The following is a 12739-nucleotide window of genomic DNA, read 5'->3' as shown; positions in this document are numbered from 1 at the left end:
AGAGTTGCAATACATGTAGTTGTTGTCTCATTGTGTCTGTGGGACAGGTTGAGGTCAGGATCCTCCACCATCTTCCCAGTTTACCCCTGGTTGTTTTTTTCATTTTGTTCATGGTTCCTTTGCTGTGAGGAAGCTTTTTAGTTTGATGGAGCCTCACTTGTTTACTTTTGGTTTTGTTGCTTTTTTGTTTTGGCATGAAACCCAAAAATTCATTTCCAAGACTGATGTCTAGGAGCTTATCCTTTATGTGTTCTTTTAGGAATTTAATATTTTCAGGTCTTGCATTTAAGTCTTTAATTCATTTTGAATTAATTTTTGTGTACAGTGTAAGATAAGGGTCTAGTTTTCCCAGCACCCTTTATTGAAGAAACTGTGTTTTCTCCCTCATATATTCTTGCCTCCCTTGTTGTAAACTAATTGATTATGTGTGCACAGGTTTGTTTCTGGACTCTGTTCTGTTGATCTATGTATCTGTTTTTGTGCCAGTATCATACTATTTGATTACGATAGCTTTGTGATATAGTTTGAAATTAGGAAGTGTGTTGTCTCATCTTTGTTGCTCAAAATTGCTTTGGGTATTCAGGGTCTTTTGTGGTTACATAAAAACTTTATGGTTATCCTTTTTCTGTGAAAAATTCCATTGGAATTTAGATAGGGATTGAATTGAATCTTAAAGTTTTCAGTGTATAGGTCTTTAACCTCTTTGGTTAAATTTATTCCTAGGTTTCGTATACCTTTTGATGCAGTTGTAAATGGGTTTTGAAATTTCTATTTCTGGTAATTATTAGTGTATACACTAATAACAGTGTATACACAGCTGATTTTTATATATTTTTGTCTCCTGCAATTTTGTTGAACTTGTGTATCCTAATAGGTTTTTTTTTTTTTTTGGAATTTTAGGGTTTTCTACATGTAATATCCTGTCAACTGCAACTAGTGACAGCTTTACTTCTATTCCAATTTGAATGCCTTTTTTTTTTCTTTTTTCTTTCTTTCGCTTAATTGCTGTAGCTAGGACTTAAAAGTGGTGAGACTGGGAATCCCTATTTTGTTCTTGATTTTAGGGGAAAAGCTTTTAGCATTTCACCGCTGAGTATGATTTTAGCTGTGGGCTTTTCATATATGGCCTTTATTGTGTTGAGGTACGTTCCCTTTATAACACTCTGAGAGTTTTTATCATGAAGTGATGTTAAATTTTGTCAACTGATTGTTCTGCATTGATTGAGATGATCATATGGTTTTTACCCTTCATTTTATTAATGTGATACATCACATTGATGGAATTACAGATGTTGAGCTACACTTGCATCCTTGGAATAAATCCTATTTAATTGTGGTGTATGATCTTATGAATGTATTATTGAATTTCATTTGCTAATAATTTGTTTTCTGTAGTGTTCTTGTCAGATTTTGGTGTCAAGGTAATTACTGGCCTTATAAAATGAGTTTGGAAGTTTTGCACACGGGGTGGTATTGATATTTCCTTAAATGTTTGGTAGAGGGGTGCCGGGGTGGCTTAGTTGGTTAAGTGTCCAACTTCAGCTCAGGTCATGATCTCACGGTTCGTGGGTTGAGCCCTGCATCAGACTCTGTGCTGACAGTTCAGAGCCTGGAGTGTGCTTCAGATTCTGTGCCTCCCTCTCTCTCTGCCCCTCCCTGCCCCTCTGTCTCTCTCAGAAATAAATAAACATTAAAAAAATTTTTTTTGATGGTAGAATTCACCATTGAACTATCTAGTTCTGGACTTTTTTTTGCAGGTGTTTTGAGTATGGATCACAGATTTAATGTACTTACTAGTAATTTGTTTTTTTCTATTCCTTCATAAATTCACTCTTGGTACGTTGTATGTTTCTAGTAATTTATCCATTTCTTCCCAGTGTCCAATTTTAGTATATAATTGCTCGCAGTAGTCTCTTAAAAACCTTTGTATTTCTGTGGTAACGGTTGTAACATCTCTTTGATTTCTAGCATATTCTGCTTATCTTTTCAGAAAATCACTTCTTAGTTTCACTAATTTTTTTTTGTTGCCTTTTTATTCTCTATTTCATTTATTTCTGGTCTGATCTTTAGACTTTGTATTTTTTTCCTTTCCTAGTTTCTGGAGATGTAAAGTTAGGTTGTTTATCTGAGATTTCTTGTTTCTCAGATTTTACTGTATTTCTGTAAGTTTTGGTATGTTGTTGTTTTCAATGTTTATTAATTTTTGAGAGACAGCACGAGCAGGGGAGGGGCAGAGAGCGAGGGAGACACAGAATCCAAAGCAGGCTCAGAGCTGTCAACACAGAGCCTGAGGTGGGGCTCAAACTCAGGAACTGTGACATCATGACCTGAGCTGAAGTCTGACTCTTAACCAACTGAGCCACCCAGGGGCCCCTGGTGTTGTTTTTTGGTTTTGATTACTTGTTTGACCTATGGGTCAGGAGTATGTTTAATCTCACATATTTGTGAATTTTCCAATTTTCTTATAATTAATGCCATTTTGGTTTGAAAAGCAGCTTGATATTTGGGTTTCAGTCTTTTATTAAGATGTATGATGTGATGCCAAATATAGGATTGATCAGGGAGAATGTTCCATGAGCATTTCAGAAGAATGTATATTCTGTTTCTGCATGAAATGGTCTGTATATATCTGTCAGGTCTATCTGGTTTCAGATGTACTTTAAGTAGAATTTTCCTTATTGTTTCCTCTGCATAATCTATTCATTTTTTGATGGGATGATTGTAAAGTCCCCCATTATTGTATTACTGTGTATTTTGGCCTTTAGGTATGTTAATATTTCCTCTGTATATTTAGGTGATCCTCTATAGGGTAAGTAAATATTTGCAAATGTTATATCCTTTTGATGAATTGATTCCTTTATCTGTGTTTATTATAGCCTTTACCCTAAACTCTATTCTTTCTAATAACAGTGTGGTTACCCCAGATTTCCTTTAATTTCCATTTGCATAGATATCTTTCCATCTTTTCACCCTCAGTCTGTGTGTTCTTAAAGCAGAAGTGACTCTTTTGTAGGCACCAGATCGATGGGTCATGTATTTTATCCATTAAACCACTCTTTGTCTTTTGATTGGAACATGTGGACCATTATATGTATGAATTGCCATTTTGTTCATTGTTTGCTGGTTGTTTTATAATTCCTCCATTCCTTTCTTTTTCTCTTGCTCTCTTATTTGATTTGATGATATGATTTTCATATATTGTTACCCTTTCACCTTGAAGAACAGTCTTTAATATTGCTTGAAAGGTGGGTCTAGTAGTGATGAACTCTTCTTTTACTTGTCTGGAAAACTGTTTCAATTCTAAAGGACAGTTTTGCTAGGTAGGGTATTCTTGGTTGGCAGGGTTTTTTTTCTTCTTTTTGTATCTATAGCCATACCTCTGGGATATTGTGGGCTCTGTTCCAGACCACCAAAATAAGGTGAATATTTCAATAAAGCAAGTAAAGTGAAGCATTTGGTTTTCTAGTGCATATAAAAGTTATGTTTACATTGTACTGTGGTCTGTTAAGTGCACAGTAGTATTATATCTTAAAAACAATGAGTATACATTAATTGTAAAACACTTTGCTAAAAATTACTAAGCATCATCTTAGCTTTCAGTGAGTAGTAATCATTGATGGCTGCTGACTGATCAGGAGAGTGGCTACAAAAGGTAGAGGTAACTGACAAAATTCCCTTAAGACAACAATGAAGTTTACCATAATGATTGACTTCTTTTCATGAAGGATTTCTCTGTAGCATATGATGTTGCTTGATAGTATTTTCCCAGTAGTAGAACTTCCTTTTCAAAATTGGAGTCAATCCTCTCAAATCCTGCTCTGCTGCTTTCTCAACTAAATTTATGTCGCATTCTAAATCCTTTATTGTCATTTCAGCAATCTTCACAGCATCTTCACCAGGATTAGATTCCATCTCAAAAAGCCACTTTCCTTGCTCACCTATAAGAAGCAACTCCTGATCCAAGTTTTATCATGAGATTGCAGCAATTCAGTCCCATCTTCAGGGTCCACTTCTAATTCTGGTTTTCTTTCTATTTCCACCTCATCTGCAGTTGCTTCCTCCACTGAAGTTTTGAACCCTTAAAATCATCCATGAGGGTTGGAATCGACTTTTTCCAAACTTCTCTTTATGTTGATGTTTTAACCTCTTCCCATGAATCATGAATGTGCTTAATGGCATCTAGAATAGTGAATCCTGGGGCACTTGGATGGCTCAGTTGGTTAAGCATCCAACTTCAGCTCAGGTCATGATCTTGCAGTCTGTGAGTTCAAGCCCTGTTTTGGGCTCTGTGCTGGCAACTCAGAGCCTGGAGCCTGCTTCAGATTCTGTCTCCCTCTCTCTACACCCCTCCCTGACTCATACTCTGTCTCTCAAAAATGAATGAATGTTAAAAAAAAATTCAGAAAAGTGAATCCTTTCCAGAAGGTTTTCCATTTATTTTACCCAGATTCATTGGAGGAATCACTATCTGTGGCAGCTAAATCTTTATAAAGTGTATTTTTAGCAATTAGATTGAAATATAAAGTGACTTCTTGAGAGGCACCTGGGTGGTTCAGTTGGCTAAGCATCTGACTCTCAATTTCAGCTCAGGTCATGATTTTGCGATTCATGAGATGGAGCCCCTCATTGGGCTCTGTGCTGTCAACAGCAGAATCCCTGCTTGGGATTCTGTCCCTCTCTGCCCCTTCTTTGCATGTGCTCTCTCTCTCTCAAAGTAAATAAGTAAAACTTTAAAAAAAAAATGATTCCTTGATCCATGGGCTGCAGAATGGCTGTTGTGTTAGCAGGCATGAAAACATTAATCTCATTGTACATCTCCATCAGAGCTATGGGGTGACCAGTTGCATTGTCAATGAGCAATAGTATTTTTAAAGAATTTGTCTGTTCTTTGAGAGCAGTTTTCAACAGTGGGCTTAAAATATTCAGTAAACCATGTTGTAAATAAATGTGTGTTCACCCTGCTTTTTAGTTCTATTTATAAAACACAGTAGGTGTAGCATAATGCCTGAGGGCCCTAAGATTTTCAGAATGGTAAATAAGCATTGGCTTCAACTTAAGGTCACCAGCTTCATTAGCCTTTAGCAAAAGAATCAGTCAGTCCTTTGAAGTTTTGAAGCCAGGTATTAACTTCTTCTCCTTAGCTATGAAAGTCCTAGATGGCATCTTCTTCCAATAGAGTGCTGTTTCATCTACATTGAAAATCTTTTAGTGTGGCCGCCTTCATTAATTATTTTAGGTAGATATTTTGGATAACTTGCTGCAGCTTCTACATCCGAACTTGCTGCTTCACCTTGTGCTTTGATGTTATGGAGATGGTGTCTTCCTTAAACCTCAAGAACCAACCTCTGCTAGCTTCACACTTTTCTTCTGTAGCTTCCTCACCTCTCTCAGCCTTCAAAGAATTAAAGAGAGTTAGGACCTTTCTGTGATCTTATAGCTGGTTTGATCCTCTCTCCAGACCACTAAAACTTTCTCCTCATCAGCCATAAGGCTGTTTAGCTTTCTTATCATTTGTGTATCCACTGGATTAGCACCTTTAATTTCCTTCAAGAAATTTTACTTTGCATTCACAACTCAGTTAACTGGTGTAAGAGGTTTGGCTTGAGGCTTGTCTCAGATTTTTCCACTCCTTCCTCACTAAGCTTAATTATGTCTAGCTTTTGATATAAACTGAGAGATATGTTCACATATCTCTTGAACACTTAGAGGCCAGTGTAGGGTTATAAATTGGCCTAATTTCTCTATTGTTGTGTCTTGGAATAGGGAGGCCCAAAGTGAGGGAAAGAGAATGGGAATGGCTAGTTGGTGGAACAGTGAGAACACACAAAGTTCACCTTCTTATGTGGTTGATGGCACCCCAGAACAAGAGTAACATCAGAGATCATTGATCACCACGGCATATAATAATGAAAAAGTTTAAAATATTTCAAGAATTACCAAAACGTGACACAGAGACACAAAGTGAACAAATGTTGGGAAAATGGCACCAATAGACTTATACAACAAATTGCCACAAATCTTCAACTGGTAGAAAATGCAATATTTGTAAAGCACAGCAAATATACCATGCAAGTTTCTATGGGCTTGCAAAACTTCTGCTGAAAAATCTGCTGATAGTCCTATGTTTGGGGGGAGTCCATTATACATAATAATTTTTTTGGTATTTTTGCTGTTTTTAAGATTTCCTCCTTGTCTTTAAATTTGATGCTTTAATTTTAATGTATCTCAGTGCTAATCTCTTTGGGTTTATCTTATTTAATATTCTGTGCTTCCTGCAGTTGCACACCTGTTGCCTTCCCAAAGGTTAGGGAAGCTTTCAGCGATTATTCTTTAAGTACATTCTCTGCCTCTTTCTCTCTTCCTCTTTTGGACCCCATAATGTGAATGTTGGTCTGCTTGATGTTGTCCCGTAAGTCCCTTAAGCTATTTTCACTCTTTTTCAATCTCTTCTCTTTTTGCTGTTCTAATTGGATAAGTTCCACTGACCTGTCTTTGAGTGCATGGATCCTTTTCCTGTTTCTTCAAGTCCGCTGTTTAACTCCTCTGTAGCATTTTTCTGTTCAGGTGTTGTATTCTTCAGCTCTGTCACTTCCATTAAGTACTTTCTTATATTTTCTTTTTGTTGAAATTCTCACCTGGTTCATGCATTATTCTCGGGAACTCTGTGGACATCTTTTATCACTGTTCTTTGAACTTATTGTCAGGTAAATCACTTACCCTGATTAAGGTCTTTTTCTGGGGTTTTATCTTGTTGTTTTGTTTGGAACATATTACTCCATTTCTTCATTTGATCTCTGTACTGGTTTCTATGCATTAGATAAAATAACCAAGTCTCCCAGTCTTGAAGGAATGGCCTCATGTTGGAGATAAACCATATTATTCTCCTCTGGCTTAGCTCTTGATTGTCTCTCAGCATTTGTGATTGTCCAAGCAGCTTACTTTATTCTTAGTAGCTCCCAGTGGTGGAGGCTATGCCAAGACCTTTTAGTGTCTCAGAGGGGCAGATCTCAGTCCGCATCTGGATTCATGCCAAATTGGAAGCCAGACCTTCCGGTATCAACTTTTAAAGCTTATAGATACATTTCTTTCAGGGGAGAGATGGGCATTTTTGTCTGCTCACTCTGTGCTGAGCTCTGTGGTGATAGACAGTTAAGAAGTGTTTCTTTGGTTGTTGTGGTCATGATGAACCCCTGAACATATGCCATGCTCTCAAGGGACATGTCCTGTGTGTCAGACATAAAAGCCAGGGTGCCAGATGTGTACACCAACTCCTTTCTTGGGGACGCTGGTGACAGAGGGAGAACGTGAAGATGACTCCCACTGGCCTCCACTCTCTTGGGAGAGTCTTATCAGTAGGCATTTTGTTGTGTGTGAAATTAGAAGCCTGCTTATTAGGTCAAAACTTTGAGATAAACAAATATGCCTCTTACACAGAAGGATTGGGTGCTTTTCAATCTGCTGCCTCTGTACTAGGCCCTGGAGGGTGGTAGCCATTAGGCCTTTAAGAATGGTTTTAGTTTTGTATAGCCTGTGAGTATCATGGACACAAGCCCTGGTGACTTTCAAAGCTACCTGTTGCAGGGGCTCATCTCTCAGGTACACATCTTAAAAGTTTGAGTGCCAGATAGGGGGTTCAAACACTTTGCTCCTCAAGGAGAAGCTCAGAGCTGTGAGTTCCCTCCCAATTGTGGGGGTGGCACTAGGGTTGGGGTTGATGACAAGTGTGTCAGCCTCTTGTACATATTTCAGTGTGGGATCTTTGCTTGTTTCCATAATATTCCGGAGTCACTCAACTAGTTTGTGGATGTCTTTCAGAGGAAAGTGTTCTTTAGGTGGCTGTATCTTTGGTGTGTCCATGGGAGGAGAGGAGTCCAGGATCCTCTTATGTCACTGTCTTGAACTGGTGCCCTGTCTGTTGGTTTTTTCATAATAACCATTCTAATAGGTAGGAGATGATATCTGATTGTGGTTTGGATTTTCGTTTCTCTAGTGATTCGTGCTGTCTAGCACCTTTTCATATATCTACCAGCCCTACTTAGGTATTCTTAGAGAAATATATTGAGGTCCTCTGGGTGAGAGAGGCTAGAACTGTCTCATGGATCATGTAAGGGTCCCTAGGTAAGAATGAGGTCTCTCTGCCTCTTACCTGATACATGGGGTCGCCAATGCTTCTCCTGGGTCCTTTGGCATATTATGCTGGATCCCATAGCTCTCTCAAAGGCACTATTGCTTAGGGATGGATGGTCAATTTTTGTTGTGGGATGAGGGGACAAAAATGAGAGATGTCTTCAGACAGTATTATTTGTTTTTGTATATATGTTTGTACATGGGGGAGTATTTTTTTTTTCATTTTTTTTAATGTTTGTTTATTATTGAGAGACAGACACAGAATCCGAAGTAGGCTCCAGGCTCTGAGCTGTCAGCACAGAGCCCGACACAGGGCTCCAACCCACAAACCGCAAGATCATGACCTGAGCTGAAGTCAGTTGCCCAAACGAGCCACCCACGTGCCCCCAGGGGGGAGTATTTTTTTAAATAAAATTTGTTGTCAGGTTAGCTAACATACAGTGTGCTCTTGGTTTTGGGGGTGGAGTCCCCCATCACTTACGTACAACACCCAGTGCTCATCCCAACAAGCGCCCCCCTGCTCAATGCCCATCACCCATTTTCCCCTCTCCTCCTCACTCCCATCAACCCTTGGTGTGTTCTATTTAAGAGTCTCTTATGGGGGAGTATTTCTATGAGATGAAGTTCCAAAATGACTAGGTCACAGGCTACATGCAGTTTTCATTTTGGTACATATAGCCAAATCACTTTTTCTAGAGGTTTATATTCACGGTACAGAAGTGCCTATTCCTGCAAACACTGACTTTTTGATTTTACCAATCTGAAAAAGAGCAATTCATTATAGCTCTAATTTGCATGAATCTTATTTATATTCTTTGTGTATTTTAAAGATTTTATTTTTTAAAGTAATCTCTACATCTACATGGGGCTTGAACCCACAATCCCAAGATCAAGAGTCACATGCTTTACTGACTGAGCCAACCCGGTGCCCCACTTTTTGTATTTTTCTGTCTGGGGTTTTGATCTTTAACTTGTTGATTTACTACAGCTCTTTTTTGATTGGAGTAACAAAATTTAGAATATCTTTTCTGCTAAAAAAAAAAGAACCAGGTGGCTTAGGTAAGAAACAAAAACTCAGTTTTACACCTAGGTGGCTCAGTTGGTTAAGCTTCTGACTTCTGCTCAGGTCATGATCTCACGGTTAGTGAGTTTGAGCCCCGTGTCAGGCTCTGTGCTGACAGCTTGGAGCCTGCTTCAGATTCTGGGTCTCCCTCTCTCTCTCTACCCCTCCCTCGCTCGTGCTCTGTTTCTTTCTTTCTCATGGTCTCTGCCATGACCAGAACAATTTCCAGAGTGGGGGTATCTGATGCTTACTGTACACAATGCCCGTTCAGTAGAAATGCCCTGAAAGCCCTCTATGGACGATCCTCAAACATTGACTTGACTGGAAAATGTTTTAAATCCAGGTTAGAATTGAACAAAGTTGCTGAATCAGCACAAAAAGGGAAAGATCACAAGCCCCCTCAGGAAATCAATGGTATACACGTTGGTAAGCATTTAAAAAGACAAACAACGCCCTTGTGCTTAAAAATTAAATTGTTGAAGGTACCCAAATACCGAAAGCAAAAGAGGGGCTTTATATTTGCCATGAGGACGGGGTTCACAGGGTGAGACAGAGAAGGGGCCTTGAAGGTAGTCCTCATCCTGGGGTTGGGGCTGTTGGCTAGGTCAGGGTCTGTGTTGGGTACTTGGCAGCACCCAGGAAAATTGCCCTGGGGAGGTTATAATGAAACTCACCTGCCTCTCCCTTGGCCTTTGCTTTCCCAGCTCATGTGTTCATCAGTGCAGAAGGCCCTGTTTGAGGAGGAGGACCATGTGAAGAAACTGCAGCAGAAGGTGGCCACCCTTGAGAAGCGGAACAAGCAGCTTCGGGATCGGGTGAAGAAGGTCAAGAGGTCGCTGAGGCAGGCCCGGAAGAATGGGCGCCACCTGGAGCTAGTGAACCAGAAGCTCAGTGAGAAGTTAGCGGCTGCAGCAGGTGCCGTCCCACACATTAATGCCCTGGGGCAGGAGCCACCCGCTGCCACCTACCTGCGGGGGTAGCAGGGACTGAGCAGTGGCCTTGCCTGGCCCTGCTAGAGCATGCTGCCTCTTACCAGGGAATGTGAAGGGATAGCAGGTTTGTCTGTGCACTCTTGTAGATGAATTCTAAATATGAATTTGGTCGAGCGTCATTGCTTAAAGGGGCAAGTCTTGCTTATTTCCTTGGCTGCTGGGCTCCCTTCCCTCCCTGTCTTGCTCCCAGGCCTGGTGCTTGCCAGTCCAGAGCCAGGAAGATCCAGGAGTGTCACGTGCTTGCCTAGGGCCTGTCCACCCTGGAAAGTGTACTTACTGTGGAAAGAACATTTTAGAATCTCTAGCTGCACAAGAACCCAGGGGTTCAGCCTTATTTCAGAGGAGAAGCAGTATGATCTCAGCTCGGAGCTCCAGGACCACCATTAGTTCTGAGGAGGGATCTATAGCAAGTCGTGGAACCTTCTGATGTCTTATTTGCTACATTTTTGGAAGGAGGATGGCAGTCTTGCAAAGCACCCAAGGATACCTGTAAATAAACCTGTGCATGGGGTCCCTACCCCTGCCAGCATTTCCTCACGGCTGAGGCATTGTAAGACTTCATATGAGGTCTTAACAGGTAGCGTACTGAGTTGCGGCAGGGGGTGGGGGTGGGGAACAGGTAATCGAGTAATATGAATTATACCTGATTTCTAACACCAGTTACCCAGAGCTAAAGAGGACACCTATGGGTCACTTTCATCTAAAGGGGAATTGCCTTTATGGACTGGCCATGTTTTAGCAAACCATGTTCCTGAGCTGGAAGAGTCTGACCACTATCTCAGCCACTGCTAAATGCTAGCATAGCTTGCTCATTAACTCCATCTAGCTGCTCTGATTTTGAGGTGAGTTGACCCAGTACACTATTAACTTCTGTTCTGCAAAGACATCTCCTTACCTAATGGAGTCAAGTTTCCCATCCAGGCAGTTCTACAGAGTCTTGCCGCAAGCATTTTCACGGCAAACATTTTTGCCACGTAACACATTAGCTGTAAGGTAATGTTGCTGTCAGAGATGAAATGACTAGTTGATAGTTTGGTTTAATTTCTCCACTGACAGAGTTCCCATTTTTATATTGCATGAATCTTAGCCCTCCTAATGGGCTATACAGTGACCAATACACATGGTGGCCTTAAAATGGTGCATGATAACTACATATATGGACTTGATAGAAAAATACAGCAACAAAACTATCATGCAAAATGGTAATTCATGAGTTGAAATAACTCGGCTAGAAAAGCATTACAACATCTATCTAGAAGGCTTTCATCATACGATACAAAGCTTAGTTACAAATGTGCATCCTAGTATTTGGAAAACTAATACCTCTCTTTAATGTAACATGAAAAAAATATTTCTTATGTCCTTTTTAAGGCTCCTCTTTTATTTTTTGTTAATTTATCTTTTATGGCCACATTGCCTTCTGGCCAATGTGTTATGCAGTGAAAATGCTCGTGGCAGAGATGCCTACAGTGAAAATACCGGACATGGTTCCAGTAATATCAGACATGGTTCCAGGCATTCCAAGCACTTTCCACCTCCCTGGACTGTCCAATCCTGGGAGGAATGTTTTCACATGAGTCCACATGTCAGTGCATCCAGTTTTGTACATAGTCAGAACTCTTCACCCTCTTTGGCAAGACAGCTTCAAAGACAGTGCAAGTAAAAAAAGTATCCACTAGGTCCAACATCTGAGCCCTTACTTTAGTAGCATTTGATCTAGTCCCAGTTGTGTTACTCAGAAGGTAGCTGAGTGGCCGTCTTGTGATTGTCTTCTGATGGACCTCCAAATCTACAAGTCTCCTTTCTGTGCTGTTCCAGATGGAACCTGCAGGTTCCTCATCAGGAAATCTCCCCCTAGACCACCCCAGACACTTCAGTGCTTGATGATGTTGTCCTTTCCATTAGAAATGGCAATTATACTGTCAGATCTCCCTTCCACTGCTTGTAGGAAAACCAAGTTCTTGCTCTGGCAGCTGGTTGGGAGGATGGACTTGCGTCACTTGAGGGGCAAGCTGATGCTCAAGGGGAGAAGTCTACACCCTGGACTGGATGGAATGGCAGCTTTTGCTTCATTTCCAAGCTTCTGCTGCTCCTTTATAGCTGTATTCTTCATAGCATGATACAATGGTTAATTCTTCCTGGGGCCATTTCATTAAAGCACTTTTGCTTCCACCCAAGGGAATGACAAGCCTAAGGGTGATTTACAGCTAGTGTTTTGAGAACTGTGGAACTGGATCCCTACAGATGCATTATGTTCAACCTTTTTAATAAAAGCAGTATTTCAGCCACAACGGTAAGGCGATGTGTGTTTCTTGTGGGTCAGGGAGATTTTAGTATTTCCAGCTTTGGCCTGGAGAAGTACTTTAGATCCTTTTGGGGAAGCATCTATGAGTAACACCTGGGGCACATAGGAGACTGAGCTCAAATAGCCTTTGATGCTCTCCTGGGAATATGGCCTCCCCCCCCCCCCCCTCTTTCCCAGGGTTCCCTTCTCTCAACACACCTGCAGAAAAGCAGTGGTATCCAGGTCTGCTCCTCCTAGGGGACAAGTAGCTTC

The 12739-nt window shown here is 40.7% G+C and overlaps 1 protein-coding gene across 9 annotated transcripts in view; it reads left to right on the top strand.

The window, feature by feature from the left end:
- CCDC3 (coiled-coil domain containing 3) overlaps nt 1-12473 on the top strand; it is a 142691-nt gene extending 130218 nt beyond the window's left edge. For 7 of the 9 annotated variants that reach the window (XM_042944903.1, XM_042944902.1, XM_042944899.1 and 4 more), the window contains one exon: nt 9895-12473. In XM_042944903.1, the coding sequence (XP_042800837.1) occupies nt 9895-10170 (276 nt within the window). In that variant the 3' untranslated portion in view covers nt 10171-12473. The remainder of the gene's footprint in view (nt 1-9894) is intronic. The other 2 variants (XR_006204525.1, XR_006204533.1) reach the window with 2 other exon arrangements.
- Nucleotides 12474-12739: the final 266 nt, after the last annotated feature.

The sequence above is a fragment of the Panthera leo genome, chromosome B4, assembly GCF_018350215.1.
Source record: "Panthera leo isolate Ple1 chromosome B4, P.leo_Ple1_pat1.1, whole genome shotgun sequence".
NCBI lineage: Eukaryota > Metazoa > Chordata > Mammalia > Carnivora > Felidae > Panthera > Panthera leo.
Note: the sequence above shows the minus strand (reverse complement) of the source record. Positions and strands in the feature narration are given on the sequence as shown.